Raw genomic sequence first — 18861 nt, 5'->3', positions numbered from 1 at the left:
AGTACTATGGCCACCTCATGCAAAGAGTTGACTCATTGGAAAAGACTCTGATGCTGGGAGGCATTGGGGGCAGGAGGAGAAGGGGACGACAGAGGATGAGATGGCTGGATGGCATCATTGACTCAATGGACGTGAGTCTGAGTGAACTCCGGGAGTTGGTGATGGACAGGGAGGCCTGGTGTGCTGCGATTCATGGGGTCGCGAAGAGTTGGACACGACTGAGCAACTGAACTGAACTGAACTGAACCTTTTATTAAGTACTTATAAAAAGCTAGGCAGTGTGTTAAGTGATTTTCATACATCATGTACCTAACCCTAACAATCTAACAAGAGTTTTATTATCACCATTCCATACTGAAAGAACTGAGACTTGGAAGGAAATAGTGACTCACCCAAGATCAAGAAGACAAGAAGTGATTTGAACCTAGGTTTAACTCCAAAGTCTGTGCTCTATATAATAGCTAATTTCCCAAGATGGCTCCCCAATGAACACCTCTTCATGCCCTCATGTGGTCCCCCTTCCACTCTTAATCTAAGCTGACTCTGTGAAGCCAATAGGACATTAGTGATGCTCAAAAGCCAAGTCATAAAAAGCTTTGTGCCATCAACCTGAGTCTTTTGGAACTGTTAACTCTGGGGAAGGCAGCCACTACGTAAGAAATCTTGAACTGCCATGCTGAACGGAAGCCCCAGTGAGCCACAGGATGACAGATGCCTGAGCAGCCCCCAGAAGTTCCAGTACCCTGGCTGAAGTGCCACACATGTCAGTGGGTACGTCTTCATGGATGACCCCAGCCCCAGGTGTCCTGCACCTCCGTTCTTGGACGACTCCAGCCCTAGGCATCATGCATCTCCATGGGATCCCCTTTCCCCAGGGAGAACTATCTAACTGAGCCTAGCCAATCCTCAAAGTCACAGACACAATAATGGATTGTTTTAAACTACTAAATTTGGGGATGGTCTGTTATGCAGAAGATAACAAAAAATACATTCTAAGCAAACAATACAAATAAAGCAGTACATTTATTTGCTGTTTCATTCTTTTTCCTTTTCTGGTAAGCTTGCTCATTAACATTACAACTCGTTGGGTATACTACATCAGTTGGGGCAACAGGCTTTATGACACACCCAGAATGTGCTGCTATGCAATAATCCTGCACAATTAAAACTATCATCTTAATAAAGATGTCCTGGACAACTGAAGACCTTGGAGCATATGCCAATTCCCCAATGACTACATTTATAGATAACAAAAAATAGATACTGAGCAAAGAAACATCTTCAGAGTTCTGAGTTCAGAAGTCACTGGCATACTTCTTGTGATTTTCCCATTCTACCAAATCAAACTCAGTGTGAATCTTAGAAATCAACTATAGAAACTAGCAGGAAGAAGTTTTATCCTATATGCAACCAACCAACAGTCCCCTGCAATAGTTCAGAATCAAATACTGTTTGCAGTTGGTTACACTTGGCCTCACTGAGATGAACCATGTGTAAACTGTTTACAGTGTGAATTCAAGCATCTACTACTGTCAACACCCCAAGAGCCCTTTAAGATTTCATTCCATTTAAGTACTTATTTAAGATTTTATTGGGAACTCCCTGGCAGTCCAATGGCTAGGATTTGGAACTTTCACTGCTCTGGCCTGGGTTCAATCCTTCGTCAGGGAACTAAGATCCCGCAAGCCATGCTGTGAAGCCAAAAAAAAAATATTTTCACTGTATTTGATAATTTAATTGCTATCCTTACCTGGATATCTACCATGCTGTTTATGAAATCTATCAACAGCCCGTAACATTAAGTATAATACTATCTCGTTATCTGGATTGTCCATGCTGGAAACTGAAAGGAAAAACATTTCAGTGTAATTTGGGTAATTCATGATTTAAAAACAAGGAAAAACTGAATTTACTATATACTGAAGTTTCAGAATACAAGGTAATTCTATCACAAAATTTAAATATTTTGTAATGATAAAATAGAAAATGATACATAATAGTAAAATAAAGGAAAATATATTATTAAAATAAAACCCAGTGGTATTATGGATAGTTAGTTATGGCCACATAATCTCTAATAAAGTAGTAAAATGCTAAATTTAGCTCTTCTACATATAACACAACTTACTCAGTAACCTAAATATGATTATATATACGTACATTAAGTTTTATAGGCTTTGCTGGTGGCTCAGATGATAAAGAATCCACCTGCAATGTGGGAGACCTGGCTTCAATCCCTGGGTTGGGAAGACCCCTTGGAGGAGGGTGTGGTAACACACTCCAGTATTTTGCCCCATGGCAGAGGAGTCTGGTGGTGTACAGTCCATGGGGTCGCAAAGAGTCAGACACGACTGAGCGACTAAGCACCACACAGCACACTGAGTTTTATATTTTGAAATTACTACCACTTGGACAGGCTAACAGAATAAAATTTAGAGTATAAATATTTATATTATCCTTTATATTATCACCATACACTCTGTTATACATACTGTCATACAATATGTATAAAATATCATATCCTTAAAATTAATAACCTAGCATCAAAAGGTTATTACTCACTAATTTCATCCTTGTTAATTGTATCCAAGCTGTATTCTTCAGCTAAGGATCGACATCTCACCACTCGAAGAAATGCTGAATTGCTGCCTGAACACAGGAAAGGCATGATGGAAGTAAATGGTTAAGATACACTAATATCCTGATTAAGAACAGAAAATTTTGTGTATTCTCTTTACAGACACAGAAATATGAAGAAGTGGCTCTAATGGTTAGCAGAAATGGCACTACAACACAAGCCATCTTAAATTCATGTTCTTGGCATTACATTCAGTTCAGCACTGAGTACGTGGGTGACAGCACCTGTCTGAGCCTCAGTTTTCATTTGTAAAACAGAAATAATATTTTTTAACTTTGAGTTGTTCTGTGGATCAGAATTCCAACTGTATAAAGTATATACCTCGCAGAAAGCCTGACAAGGCTCATTGAATGGTAATTTTTATTATTATTCTGGATAAGCAGTCCTGAAGGGGAGTGGTATATATAGTGTGCTCTGGGTATAAGTTAAGGCTTTAAAAACAAAAAACTTTGTATTATGAGAATTTTCAAATGTATTCCAGTAGAGAGACCAAAATACTACCCAAATACCTTCAAATACTCTCAAATACCCAATATCCAGCTTTTAATCTGGTATCATATAATGTAGTAGAACAAATACTAATGCATAAACGAGGCGCAAGATTAGTAGTGGAACAAAACATTAAATCTAAGCCTAAACAAACATTGCTGAAGAATCTTAAAATGGATAATTTGGACACATATATTTTAAGAATGGGTAACATACAAAACATGCTTTTCCAGAAACGAGAGGTCATAGCTACGGGGAAAAACTCCCAGGTGGCATATGAAACAGACTTTATTATTCTTAAATTAACTCTTAAATACTCTGGGCCTACTGAAGAATTATCAAAGAGACCCCAGGAGCCTAGCCACTCCGAAACTAAATGGCGAAATTCCTAATTCTAACAGTCTGATCAAATACTGATCAAAATTAGTATTTAAACCAATCTTGTCAATGTACATGTGACTCAAGACTTCATACCCAAACTCTTTAGATAAGACTTTTCCAAGTTATTTAAAATTAATAAGCCAAAAACAATTCTGCACTACTGATAATTTTCAGTGTATCAATACAGATATGACCTATCTCTGATCAGTCCTAGAATACCCTCTCCTTTCATTATGAGAGAGAGAAAAAAACCTTACCCAATAATTACCTATATTGATACCACTGAGACCATGGAAAAATGTTAATTTCAACCATTTAAAATTGCTGGGAACATTTCCCATGTCACAATTTTTATCAAACAAAATAAGGAAATTTAAGTCAAGGTGACTTACAGAGTAATTTTAATTCTTTCTCTGAAATGGACTCTGGTGCCTGTAAAGAGATAAATGCAGATTTTGCTCCAATGTAAAAGAAGATCAACAGAGGGTGCAGCACAAAGCCAGTCACTATGACTGGCCTTCTCATTAGGCAGGCAAGTGAAAGACCCTCTGCAGAAGGTCTGAGCCAGTGCCACACCCTCTCTCTGAGCCCTTCCTGGCTGGGTTTATGCAATGCAATCCGGCCCATGTGGAGCTGTACTGTCTATCAAAGGCACTGTGCCCAGCAGCTTACCTGGCCTATAGACTGAAGCAATTTGGCAACATGATTACCCACAGCAGCAGCATCTTTCTTTGCTTTTTCACGGTAACTGGAAAAGAACAACAAAAAGCTACTATTAACAAATATTTAAACTGCCAGATTTAAATATCACCATGAAGTAAACAAAAAAATGTCTTTACCTTTCATGAAAAAAATACTGATCTGGCAATGTATGAAATGTGACAATGCCATGGAAATGCTACCAGTAGCACCTGTTAGTGGCTGGTGATGGACTCTGGGACTTCACCTAATACCTAGGATCTCTGAGTAATTAACAGCACCTAATTTAAAACTTGCCCTCCTGGAGAAGTCCATGATCCATGCTTCTCTGATAGAGGACCTAACAAAATATGCTGCAAAAGAACATGCTTAAAAAATAATAATAAAAAAATTAAAAAAAGAACATGCTTAAGCTCCCTCGTGGCTCAGATGATAAAGAGTCTGCCTGCAATGCGGGAGACCCGGGTTCAATCCCTGGGTTGGGAAAATACCCTGGAGAAGGAAATGGCAATCCACTCAGTATTCTTGCCTGGAGAATTCCTGGCAGGCTACAGTCCATGCAGTTGCAAAGAGTCAGACATGACTGAGCGACTTCACTTTTTCAATCTCCTTGGTCAAGTCCAAGGAAAGTTAAACCCTTCAAAACCGACCATCTAACAAATCCATGTAAAACTTGAGATGGTCACCCTGTAGAGATGATCAGTGTTAAGCTGATCACCTCTGATATGAGGTCATACTTCTTTCTCTCAACTGACTTTCCCCAAGTTTTAAGTAGTTGAACTTTTAGGCTAGGGCAACAAAGATTTGTTAAGAGAATGACTGACATGAAGAGTACAATCTGTCTATGGAATAAAGACCTTCTCTGTGTGACATTATCTGGCCCTTGAAGAAGCCAGGCCAGTGGCCCTGCATTCATCCTCAGCATACCCAAAGATACACAAGGGTAATATCTATTGAGACCCATCCTTATGACAGTGGATAGCACATGTCTGTCTACAGTCATGAACTCTTTAAATTATGAAACATTAATGACAAAAAAGTTATCAAAAACTAGAGTCTTGAAAGCTTTAAATTACAGATAAAAGAGGACAGAGCCATGGTTATGAGTACAGATCTGGGTTTCATGAATTCCAATCCTGGTTTTACCATTTACCAGTTGTCCTGCCCTGAATAAATTACCTCTTCTATGCCTTAGTTTCCTCACCTGTAAAACTGGGACAATAACAGTATCTCTCTCATAGGATATTTGTGAATATTAAACTAGTTAATACATAGACCGGTTCATTGCACAGAATTAAGTGTTCAAATGTTGGGTTTATCTTGAAATATGAAAGAAAAAGTCTGACGCCCAGAAACTAAGTGGGAACTCTCTATACTTTCTGCCCAATTTTGCTGTGAACCTAAAATTAATTCTTAAAAATAAAATAAATTCTTAAAAATAAAATAAATTTTATTTTAAAATAAATCTGCCCTCTAAGTTTTTTAGCTTATTTTTAAAGCAATGAGATTATAACAAACTTTCATTTGATTTCTGATTTCTGGTAGACTGATAAAACATGTTCCTCTCTAATATAAACAGACTGATTTTTCTCTTACATAGCTTGAAGACAGGTGACTTACACATTTTGAAGTTTTATATATTTGCCTGAATCTGCAATCATATCAGGAATTGTGCCTCGAACAGGTAGATTTCCTTGACCCTCTTTGGCCACAAATTCCTTTAAGGCACGAGCTAAAATCCAAAATGTCGGAGTCTAAAAAAAAGAAAAAAAAATTAATATTAAGTGACATCTCAATTTGACCTGAAGGTTAAGGGTTACTAATTTTACTTATTTGTTGTTACCTGTTTGGTGATATTTATGCAGCGATCATCATTAAATATATCTTCAATACTGCTTGGGATCTAATAAAGGAACACAAAACATTAACCTATACTAAGAATTTGCCCACCTTTATTTTCACTGTAATCTTCCAAATAAGTTCAAATACAAACTTCTGATTTGTTTGGACTTTTATTCAGAATTATCACCAGATGGAGATTTGTTGGGGAAAGAGAGAACAGAAGAAAATCCCCTCCTGTCCACTCCTGTTAGCATTTAAAGACTGACCTATTTTCTTACATCATATATGGAGTAAAGAAGGAGTCTAAGTAAATCTTTTTATAGTTATATTTGAAGACAGAACGAAGAAAACAGACAAGCTAGATTTGTAATCCTTCATGTTTTTTCAGCTTATAAAAAATCTGAAACCCGTATACCCTATCTAGTGATGGTAGAAGAAGACAAGCACTCTGAAAAGAGCAAGATAGTTAAATTAAGAACTTTTAATGCAAGCAAGAACATCATATGTTATAAAAACTATAAAAATTGTAGGCTTTGGTTCTACTGTTATGTGGAAAAAAGAAATTTCTTACTGGTAACTCTCTGCTTCCACTCCCCTCTAGAGTCTTTTGTCCTCAAAAGAGCCAGAATAACTTTTTTAGAAATATAAATCAGGTCACTTCATTCCTCTGCTCAAAACACTTCAGTGGCCTGCATTGCCTTTATGATGGGGCCCTTTCTGCCTCTCCAAACTTAAACTCCTCCCACCACTTTCCCTCTTGTTCACTTCATTCCAATCACAGTGGCTTTCATACCCATCCTTGAACAAATGCCAGGCATCATCCCACTTCTGGGCCTTTGTACTTGTACTTCCTCAGCCTGAAAACCTCTTCTTCCAGACCTCTGCATGTCACACTTCACTTAGGCTTCTGCTTAAACACATCTCCTTCAAAGTCTCCCTGGTCCCTCCCGATCCCAGACCTCCTCCTTCCCCTCATGCTCTACCCCTTTGTTCTGCTCTAATTTTGTTCACAGTACCTAGTACATTTGTCTGTCTGCTTAGCTCACTGTCCCCCAATCACAGAACCTTATTTGTTTTTTTTCAACTGGGGTAAATTATACATTCAGTGAAATGCACAAATCTTAAATGACAATTTGATGCTTTCTTGTAACTATACATATACTTTTAACCATCGCTCCAATTGAGACATTAGAAAATTTCTATCACCCCAGAAAACTGTGTGGTTCACACAGCACATATTTTTAATCACTCAGCAACACAACCTCACTGTCTCCAAAAAGTTTGTAATGACACCTTAAGTGCTTTCCTAACTTGAAAGGTAGCGTTTTTTGCTGTTTTAAACTATAAGAAAATTTTAACTACCAATTTTGTTATTCCAAAGTTCCCCCAAAACTTCACTGGTCAAACTTCAACAATAAAGTCCTCCAAGTAATTTTTAAGGTATATGATATTATTAAGAACATCTTCCAATGTATTCAAATAATTACTGTTAAAAGCAAATGCAAAAAAATAAAAGCAAATGCACAGTAAGATTTAACTTTTCAGGCAACACTATTTGGACTAGCAAAGTAACACCTTCATTATATAATTCCTACCCCTAAACCCTTACTACTCACAAATCATGTACTTCAAACAATTAATTTATGTAAATTACTGCATAAATATTATATGCTGAAGCACTGACATCCATTTTAACAAGGACAATACAGAATCTAATAAAAGAAGATTAAAGCTGTATTATAATATTAATTTCTAACCAACTATACAATTTAAGAAATATTAAATTAAAACTAAAATCAACTATTTCACCTATGAGGACTTTAGAAAACACCTTTCACTGGTGAATACTTCAGTAGCTCTTAATACCTGAGTTGTATTTAGTGCTGTATTCACATTTTTAATAGCTTCTTCAAAATTCTCTTCATCTTCTGGAGTCCCATTTTCATTCTTTAAAATTCCTATTAAAATAGAAACTAATTAGCAAAGAACAGCCTTTTTCTTTTCATTCCTTCTCCTTCCCCAACATTAAGGAAATAACTTTGTCAGATTCAGAAGGGAGGATTGGATACTGAACCTTAAGAAGAAATACAGCTTATCATTATTCATTCTTAAAATTACACAAGGAGTGGTTCCTTAACCTCCCCTGAGGAAAATAAAATAAAAGCTCAAGATGGCATCATCCAACAAAAGTGCTGACAGAAATCCAATAAAATTAGCTTCAAGCAATCTTTTTAAACTTTATACGAGGTTTAATCAAATCCCAAATTACCTTGTCTAATCAAATCTCTGAAGTCTTCTTTTTCTTTATATGTTTTAGGTATTCGTCCATTGGTCTAAATTGGGTTAAATAAATTTAAATATAGTTGCAAAAACTCAAGATATGGAAATTAAAAGTCCAGTTTCCTGCCAATTTCCCCATCCACATGAGATTGCATCAGCAAATCGATACCTCAGTGAAACCAGCTGACTTGATAGAAAACAAAAAGTGTGGGTCATTTCTCTACATTCACTCCTCACTGCCAGTTTCAGAATGACATTTGTTCAAATTTCATTTTGTTAATAAAAATGTCAGTATCAAAAGAGAAAATGCTAGATTCAAACTGAAAAACATCCACTTTTCCTATAATCCCATAAGGAAAAAATATCAGTCTCCCATTCCCTCCAATGAAATTCTTTATAATAAACTGAAAAAATACAGTCACATATGGAATGTCCTTTCTCAAGAAAGAAAATACTGGGACTTCCCTGCTGGTCTAGTGGTTAAGAATCCGCCTTCCAATGCAGGGGATGTGGGTTCAATCCCTGGTCAGGGAACTAAGATTTCCCATGCCGTGGGACAACTAAGCCCGCACCACAACTAGAGAAGCCTGTGCACAAGCAACCAGAAGTCCCGTGTGCCAACAAAGATCCCACATGCCACAACTAAGACCCAACACGGTCAAATAAATAAATAAATCTTAGGGAAAAAAAAGAAAGAAAGGACATACTTCACTATACCACTGTGCTAAGTATTTAGCTACGATCACAATCCATGGAGTGTGGCTATGGTCCTAAAAATAAAACAATCAAAGAAAATATCCGTATTAGTTAACATTTATTTTTCACTACACCGTATCATTTTCAACAAATTCAACAATACTTTACTCAATTATTCCACCATGTTTGCATCTCTCAGTATATGTGGAATAATGAATGGAGGAAAAATGAACTGGGTTAATAAAAATTGCTTAACAAAGCTTTTCGAGGCAGTGTCCAATTTAATCCTTGTAAGGCAGGTATATACTACAACTGTTCCTTTTAACATTCAGAAAACAGTCTCAGAGACTGCCACTCAGAAATAAAGCTCAAAGACTATACTTTTAGGGATCACTTCTATGCACGATACTGGATGCTTGGGGCTGGTGCACTGGGACGACCCAGAGGGAGGGTATGGGGAGGGAGGAGGGTTCAGGATGGGGAACACAGGTATACCTGTGGCGGATTCATTTCGATATTTGGCAAAACTAATACAATATTGTAAAGTATAAAAATAAAATAAAATTTAAAAAAAAGAAATAAAGCTCAAGTAGAGCTTCCCTGATAGCTCAGTTGGTAAAGAATTCGCCTGCAATGCAGGAGACCCTGGTTCAATTCCTGCGTTGGGAAGATCCCCTGGAGAAGGGGTAGGCTACCCACTCCAGTATTCTGGCCTAGAGAATTCCATGGACTATATAGTCCATGAGGTCGCAAAGAGTCAGACACGACTGAGCGACTTTCACTTTCACATCTTGATTTCAGACATCAAGCCTAGACTAAGGACAAGGGATCTTTTCTGCGTTTGCTGATGAACCAAATACCTGCACTAACGTGTAGGTAGGAAAATACATATATATGCCTTAAAGTACATGGCCTGTTATAAATATCATTATTTCTATAATGAAATATGCAGTTGCCTTGGTAATTCTCAAACTCTAAAAATAAGTTTCAACAGGAGTCAATTTCAACAAACACCCACCCCACATTCAAACTATTTTAAAAAGTACATCTCTTTGTTTAGGAGAAAAGAACCATGAAGGGGGCTTCTGGTACATGTGAGTGTCCAATCCCGTGGTTAGGACTCCCTGCTTCCACTGCAGGGGCACAGGTTCAATCCTTGGCCAGAGAACTAAGATCCTACAGGCTGCATGGCAGGCAAACACACACACACACACAAAGTCCAATTTCTTGACTTGAGTGTTGATTACACAGATATGTTCAGTTAATGTACTTTTCTTCAATAAAAAAGTTTTTAAATTTGGGGGAAAGATAGATTTATTTAAAATAAATTAGGTACAATGTTGTTACTGTGTGACCTGGATGAGGTTTATATTTTCTCACTTTGTAATTCAAAAACCTTAGGTTAAAAAAAAAAGTTTTCAGTATACTTATAAATGAAAAGTCACACACACCACCAACCTTTTTTTCCATATGATCCAAATCGTAAGACTGAAAATGTTCTCTCAGTTCAGGAAATGGCTTATCCAGTCGTAGATCCTCTAAGGCATTATCTGGATGAGATTCTATTACTGTGAACCAAATAATCCCGAAAGATAAACTTATTTCCTTAGCAATATTGCTGGCAACATATATATCACAGGAACTTAGGAAATCTGTAATTTTTAAATGGACACAGGGCCTACAGCTTTTTCTCACTGTTTTGTTCATTACTGAGTTAAATTTACATATAAACTTATATTTTACTAAATGCACAAATCGTAAGTGGACTACAGTATTAATAAAAATAAAACAAAGATTCCTTTAGCACAGAATTTTCTTGTTATTATAATCGGAAAAGATGAAAATGTGTTCAGATAGCACCCAAAAACCTACCCTTCCTCCTCCTATGGTTTTCAACAGACAGCATCACCATCTACCTATACCTCTTCCTTAGGAATGTGATGGTCTTCCTTGACTTCAAGCTTCCATGGCCCAGTTATCAGTCATTCCCCACATCCTGCTGTCATTTCGTACACAGCCCTCCATAGAGGAGAGTACGGGAAAGTGTGTAATTTCAGTGAGTGTTTAGAGGGAGGCTCAGTTCTGTCACTTGCTAGCTGTGTGACCTTAGGCAAATAACTTAATCTCTCTATGCCTCAGCATCCTTATCTATAAAAAGCAGATACAATAGTATCGACTTTATAAGGATTTGGAAAAGAGTAAATGAAATAACCCACATAAAGGCCAGCATACAGCTAGCAAGCTTAACCTTCATTATCATCTCTCCCCTCTTCCCTATCCTTATAACATCTGCCCTCAGTCAAGGATGCTCTCTCTGTCTTTGTCTCTCTCTCTTTCTCAGACCTAGACCGCTGAAAATCTAAAAGCAATCCTTGCCTCCAACCTTTGTCCCTCCAAATCCATTCATTCTCCACCGGGCTTCAGAGTGACCCATTTAAAACAAAATGTTTACCTCATCACTCTTCTCACAACTCTTAAATGACCCTGCCCCACTGCCAAAAGCTTATCCCCAAAAGCCACTCCCCAGCTTCCCAAGCAGACATCACTTTTCAGTGATACTATCACTGCACTAACAGACGACCTGGCTCACAGCAATGTATGAGTCCTGAGTGAAAATCTTATGATGATTTAAGATCAAAATTGTGTAAGTAAGGAACTTGAGTTGATGCAAGCCTGCCTTTGAATGACTTTAGTCTCCTACTAACACAGTTTCCTTGGAACAGTAGTTAGTCAAATGCCTTGATTGTTGTGTGGAATTATACCTCAACTGGGGGAGCCTGAGGCCTATATAAGAATAGAATGGAAAACAGGTGGGGAAAAGGTAGTGTAACCTCTCTGTATCAATGTGACCCACATTCCTTGGCTCTTGCTTGTGCCAGCCATATATGCCCTATGTAGGCTAAGAGGCAAAAAAAGCTAGGTACTTGCAGAGCTGCCAGGCCTCCTAATAACATGACAAAGCTGTACCTATTTTATCTCCTGCTTTGTATCCTTCTATAATGCTTAGTAAAGGAAATAGGAAGATTAAAGCCTACTGATTCTGATTAGCACTTTGAACCTGTAACCAGAGTTGTGCTGCTATAAATTAACTTTGTGATTTCAAACTGACTTTCTAAATTATCAAGTTCCTAAAATTATAGCTAAAACAACCAACAGGAAGCCCCATATGTGCAACAATTTTACCTGGATGTTCTTTTATAATGATCCTCATATAACCAACTAGTCCATATGTCCTACAGATCAAAAGAGGGATTTGGGAATTCCAGAGGACATCTGCTAAACGTAGTAATGTACTGTAAAAGAAGGCATAATAGACAAGAACATAAGCAAATGGATAGATGCCCAACATGAAAATGCCTTAAAATGAAGCAACTTCCTCACTAAATAATAAATGCAAAGATATAACTTTTGCATTCATATAAACAGCATATTTACATAAAGATAGGCTGAAAAGCAAGCAAGTCCACAAGGCAGCAGTTTCAAAGTAAGTATATCTGTTGGACTAGAGAGATATGAAAGCCTTGTCTTTCGTATTAGGGAGAATGTTACTGAAAAACATTTCTATAATAAAGAAGAAAATATTTATAAAACCTATTTATCTACCCCCAAGCACTCCCTATAATTAATTGTTTTTTTTTTTCCCACTAAAAAAATAACCAATGTTCAATTTAACCGTTCTAAGTTTCACATCTCTGTGTTTTTCTCTTCCCTATGTTTTTAATGCTGGAGATTTTAATTAGACCACTTCTAATTAAAGGTTTCTATGGAATTGAAGAATTTAAAAACCATAGACTCTGCAGAGAAAACAAAACTATGCAAATCTAATAAGAGGTTAAAATAAAAACAAATTAACTTAAAAATTTACCTTTCAGAAAGCTGAGTTGCAACCACAATGGTAAACCTACAGAAAAATGAAGGATCATTGTCTAGAAGGTTTTCTGGACTCTAAATAGGACAGGGGAAAGAAAATCCAACAATTTCACAATCATATTAAATATGACAGAAATGGTTAAGCTTTTTTAGAACAAGTGAGGCAAATGCTAGACTCCAATGTTAAAATAATTCAACTTTCAACATAAAAATACAAAGATTAAAATTCTAAATTCCTAGGGCTCTGAATTACTAAAAAATTATATTTCTGTACAGAAATAATAACATATATACCTCTTCCACAAAACTCCCAGAGACATCGTTATTTAATTCTTGTAAGAATTCCATGGCAGCTTGAGCTCGGTTCTTTAAAAAACAAAGCATTTGACTTTAATTAGAAAAAAATTTGGTTAAAATGTAACCCCCTAATTTACAGATCAGGCAAACAGACTGTAAAACAACCCAAACTCCATGCATAGATATGAAGAGTCTGCTTTTCATAGAATTTAGAAACTGAGACTAAACCATAATATTCTTTAAAACAGAGCTAAACCATCATTATTCAGAATTCTTACATGACTACATGATTTGCACTCTACTTTTCTGATTAGGCAAATGACCAGAAAACTCTGGGTAGCAGGCAGGGATATTCTAAGTCATGTTTGGACTTATGCTAACCTTCCACATTTACAATCCTGTATAAGAGAGATCAGTCTTTAAGGAAACTACATACATAATACTATATAATACATTATGTAGTACACAATACTACACTAAGTTGACCAATATGGCTCTGTAAGATTTTTAATATGAAATACAAAAATAAGACACATTCTGACTAACTCTTGGTAAAAAATCTTAACCCAAATACCCCAACTTCTGACTATTAACATTACTTAGTATTTAGCTTTAATACAGGATACAATATAAAACTTCTAAGTTCTTAAATTACCAAGCACATAAATCTTTATAAGATCAGAAAGAAATGAATTAATTTTTTTCTCAGAGAAATAATAAGATCTTTTTAAAAACCAGGTTATAATGATTCTAATACAATTTAACAGTTAACCTCTTTCAAAGTAAAGCTTTTCAAGCAATCAAGATATAGTGACATCACTAGGTGTTCAAATACAACTGTATTCTATTACAAACTGATTTTTACCTTGCCAATACTGCTTCTCTGAAGGAAAAAACTAAAATAGAATAAAAAAAAGTTTTAATGGTTTCTTGGACTATAAAGGGAAGGTTAGGTGTAATACCTGGTGCACTTCATTCATAGTTTAAAACAAAATATATTTTAATTTTAGAGTGTAATAGACTTCCTAGAGGAAGAAAGCTGAGTGAAAACTTATAACAACATTCTTTATCTTGGGCTTCCCAGGTCAGGAGACTCAGGAGAAACGGGTTCAATCCCTGGGTCGCAAGACAGACTAATAAATCAATGTTTCCCAAAATGTTTGCCCTGGAGGAAAGTTTCAAAAGTTTGGGAAACACCATGCATTATATCCTCTCTTGGAAATTAATAGCATATATAATACACAATATTAAAATCTTATACTAAGGAAATACTTTATAATTTGACCACGGAATCCATATGCCCATTTAACAGCTATAAACGTTCCCTAGAACCAAAGTTCCACAGACCCACCCTTGGGAAATGCTAGACTGCTCTTGCAGATAACTATAACAGATTTACTCAGGCTTTCTCCCACACATACCCTTATCATGTCCGGAGGCCCATATCTGAGTCTGCTTCTCAGAGTCAGGGTACTCTACCCAAAGAAAGGATAACCAAGCCAAATATGAACCAAAATCTGATTTCCCTTGTATTTACTCATTGTTGTTGATTTTTGACAAACATGAGAGAACACAGACTCCAAGCTCCTGAAAAGGGAAGCTTGAAATCCAAATTTGGGAATGCCCTGACAGTCTATGTATGATCATCTTTAAAGAATGATATACAAGCCAACTTTAAAATGGCATTCTTATAGAGACAATGTAGTGTAGGAAGAGAGATACCTGGACCAAGCCTAGAAGACACCACAAATAAAAGGCAGTTCTTATTATTCTTATAATCCCAAAATATAATTATTGTTAATTACATACTAATACCTAGGAATCAATGCAAGGACTTAGGAAGGATACAGATTTCACAAATTAAGGAATAATGACTACTCTTTGCATTAATAACAACAATAAAGACAGTAATGATGGCTATATTTTACTAACACCCTATTTGCCAGACAGCTTGCTAGCACTTTACCTATATTAACTCACTCCATCCTTGCCGTAATCCTAAACACAGCGTTGACTTGACTTTCCACCTGAGTCAAGTCACCCTGACTGAGAGGTGAAGCTGGGGTTTAGGCCTTGCTCTCGCATGACAATGCACTGCCTTCTCTAAAGAATGTATTTGAAAAGAATAGAACATACTTATTTCCAGCATCTTCTCCGCTGACCTGATTTCCATCAATAATTGTAAATGAACCAATGCCTGGGAAATAAAACAGAGTCCGTCAAGAATATATGTTTCTGGTTAAAAACCTTAAAGAAGTAAATTTACAACCACAAAACTATCATACCCGGTAGCACCAAATTTTTAAGGATTTCAGTTCCTGTGGCTGTTGCGTTTATTAGGCAAACATGAGCAGATTCTAGAGCCTCCTGGCCGTGATCACCCCACAACCTACAAAAGAAGACACAAATTTAACATGTTAAAAACTTCCATGAAAATACAACTTTATTTGAATGGTGATCGTTAAAGTGTTCTTGCATCAAATAACTGATGTGAGCAGCATGGCACACATGTGAGACAGGAACAGCAGGAGGTGTTATGGGAATCACACAGCTGAGTAACCTGAGCTTGAGCCTGTCATGGTTAAAGCGGGGGTCAAATCAGAACTAGACACTTGGTCTTTCAGCTCTTAGTTCATTACTCTTTTCAAGTCAGATAACTTACAGAACAGAAAGTCTTTATATTTATTAACATTAGAGAAGTACTTCAGATTTAAAACCTATTATTCTCTATTATTATTAAAACCTATTATTCTCAGAAGGCTGAGTGCCGAAGAATTGATGCTTTTGAACTGTGGTGTTAGAGAAGACTCTTGAGTGTCCCTTGGACTGCAAGGAGATCCAACCAGTCCATCCTAAAGAAATCAATCCTGAACATTCATTGGAAGGGCTAATGCTGAAGCTGAAGCTCCAATACTTTGGCCACCTGTAAAGAGCCAACTCATTAGAAAAGACCCTGATGCTGGGAAAGACTGAAGGCAGGAGAAGGGAACGACAGAGAATGAAATGGTTGGATGGCATCACCGACTCAATGGACATGAGTTTGAGCAAGCTCCAGGAGATGGTGAAAGACAGAGAAGCCTAGTGCGCTGCAGTCCATGGGGTCGCAAAGAGTCAGACACGACTCGGTGACTGAACAACAACAACATTCTCTATTTTGGGCTTCCCAGGTGGCTCAATGGGTAAAGAATATGCCTGCAGGGCAGGAGACTCAGGAGACACGGGTTCGATCCCTGGGTCGCAAAGATTCCCTGGAAAAGTACATGGCAACCCACTCCAGTATTCTTGCCTGGAGAATCCCATGGACAGAGGAGCCTGGAGGGTTACAGTCCACAGGGTTGCAAAGAGTTGGACACAACTGAAGCGACCGAAGCGACTGAGCACACATGCATCCTCTATTTTATTTCTCCTTAAGTTACAGGGATCCAGTATAATTTAAGATCTTGACATAATACTGATCCACCATGACATGTTCAAGAGTGAGAAAAGCTTTACCAAGAAAACTGAAGTACCATCTGAAAAACCTTCACACTGACTTCTACAGGAGTGCTTTAAAATGTTATTCCCAATTCTAACAGCATGACTCGTAAATGCATACATTAACAAACAGAAAGATGTAATAAGGATTAGAAATGTGTTATAACCTGAAATACATGTTACATCTTGTCACACCAGCATATTATTAACAGGGCAAGATATGTGATCAAACAGGCATCATGACAGCTGAGCTAACATGGCTACCTTTGCCCAGAAAGTCTAATATGTCTTTTCTTGTCAGTATAGGAAACACAGAGGAAGCCCAAATCATTAGAAAAATATCATAGCCTGGAGGACTGAGAGACTTTAAGCTGCTTCCTGTCCGTTGTCTAAAGCATATCCTCTCCTATTATGCAGCCTGTACGTCCTCCAGAGTAAATCACAACTGTAACTGCCTCATCTGGCGTTTTATTTGCTGAACATCCATCTCTCCATTCCACTCTAAGTTCCGTAAGGGCACAAACCACTCCCTACGTTCACCACTGAAGCCCCAGTGCTTGATACAGTGCCTTGCCCAGGATAAATAATCATTGAATAGCTGTCAAATGCATGGAGGATGAGTCTAGAAGAACCAGACAGACTGGAAACCTCTGTTTTTTTCCTATGAAAGTAGGGCACACAGAAGACACTTGGCATATTCGGTTGATGGATACTTGGGTAGTTGGAGAAAGAGCCTAAGAGAATATCGGTGCATCTCTAGGTAATACGTTTCAAGAAATGGCCCAAACAAAAATCAATCCTCTCCATTCTCTTGCTGGCTAAGGAAGGCAGGGCCTGCTGACTGCTAGCTGGTGGCACAATCTTGCTTGTACCTGCTTCCCTCTGACACTTCAAAATCAATAAATAGTTCTGTTTGTTCCTTAAATGGACTGGATTCAGCAAAAAACTCTCTTTTGTCACAGTTACTTAGTAATCTAAAATATTTTATCAGCTCTGTCATGTATGGTTACCTCTGCTCCAAAACACAAGGATCTCCAAGAATTTACAAGAGAACACAAGTTGGTTACAAAGTCTCTACCATCTTGCTTCTTCCCCCAGAAACTTTCCTTTCCCTTTCCCCAGGGAGCAGACCTTATCAGCTTTGGAAAACCCAGAAGGCTTGAGTTTACATCCTGGTTCAAACACATGGGATACTCAGGGCAGGTTATCAAACTTTTAAGAGTCAGTTTTTCCATCTATAAAGGAGACAGAATATCTGCCTTCAAGACTGCTCTCACAATTGAGTGCATAAAGCCCCTAACAACAGCACTAAGCCAGAGGTGAAAATGAGTTCCAGTCCTTAGGGACATACTGTAACTTCTGGCTTGTGGGTCTTCAGAAAGGAGGGGGGCCATATGGTTGTGCTATTTCTGCTGCCTTTGGTGGTGGTTTAGTCTCTAAGTCATGTCCGACTCTTTTGTGACCCCAGAGACGACAGCCCGCCAGGATCCTCTGTCCATGGGACTTCCCAGGCAAGAATACTGGAGTGGGTTGTCATTTCCTTCTCCAGGGGATCTTCCCAATGCAGGGATGAAACCAACGTCTCCTGCATTGTAGATGGTCTCCTGCATTGCTGGTGAATGTTTTACAGCTGAGCCACCATGGAAGCCCTTTAACCACATAGAAAATGCTCAATAAATAAGGAATGGGGAGTGTTAGGAGACAAGGCATGGGAGAGGAAGTAGCCAACGACTAGCCCAATGGCTTAGACCTACAGTCCATTAAGTAGATATCCATTAGTCCATTAGCCACATGTGGCTACTGAGCACTAGAAATAAGGCTAGTCCAATTTGAGACGCGCCAAAAGTGTAAAATGTTGGATTCTGAGGACAGAATGAAAAAATTGTAAAATATCTCTAATAACTTTTTATACTGATTATGCGTTGAAATAGTAATATTTTGCACATACTGGGTTAAACAAAATAAACTGAAGTATTAAAATTATTTTCACCCGTTTGTCCTTTTTTAATGTGACTACAAATATAAATATTATGTTATATATACACATATATACATGTGCTATATATACACATATATATAACTACGTATGTGGCTCACATGAGACGGGCATTATATTTCTACTGGACAGCGCCGGTTTAGAACAATACCTAGCATTCGGTGCTGCCCTCGGCGGCCGAGATGGGGTAGTCCCGAGC

The 18861-nt window shown here is 37.6% G+C and overlaps 1 protein-coding gene across 2 annotated transcripts in view; it reads right to left on the bottom strand.

Moving 5' to 3' along the window:
• Positions 1–18861, bottom strand: part of NAE1 (NEDD8 activating enzyme E1 subunit 1) — a 23943-nt gene that overhangs the window by 4600 nt on the left and 482 nt on the right. The window contains exons 2-17 of one of the 2 annotated variants that reach the window (XM_010851086.1): positions 15478–15581; positions 15329–15389; positions 14058–14088; positions 13190–13261; positions 12891–12970; positions 12209–12318; positions 10484–10593; positions 9037–9099; positions 8319–8382; positions 7916–8007; positions 6051–6110; positions 5828–5961; positions 4181–4256; positions 3901–3940; positions 2563–2649; positions 1751–1843 (exon numbers count right to left, since the gene is read on the bottom strand). In XM_010851086.1, coding sequence (XP_010849388.1) covers positions 1751–1843; positions 2563–2649; positions 3901–3940; positions 4181–4256; positions 5828–5961; positions 6051–6110; positions 7916–8007; positions 8319–8382; positions 9037–9099; positions 10484–10593; positions 12209–12318; positions 12891–12970; positions 13190–13261; positions 14058–14088; positions 15329–15389; positions 15478–15581 — 1277 coding nt within the window. Of the gene's footprint in view, positions 1–1750; positions 1844–2562; positions 2650–3900; positions 3941–4180; positions 4257–5827; positions 5962–6050; positions 6111–7915; positions 8008–8318; positions 8383–9036; positions 9100–10483; positions 10594–12208; positions 12319–12890; positions 12971–13189; positions 13262–14057; positions 14089–15328; positions 15390–15477; positions 15582–18861 lie in introns of those variants that run through there. The other variant, XM_010851087.1, reaches the window with a different exon arrangement.

Source organism: Bison bison, unplaced genomic scaffold (genome assembly GCF_000754665.1).
Source record: "Bison bison bison isolate TAMUID 2011002044 unplaced genomic scaffold, Bison_UMD1.0 scf7180017864297, whole genome shotgun sequence".
In the NCBI taxonomy this organism is placed as follows: Eukaryota; Metazoa; Chordata; class Mammalia; order Artiodactyla; family Bovidae; genus Bison; species Bison bison.
This window is presented reverse-complemented; position numbering and strand designations above follow the sequence as displayed.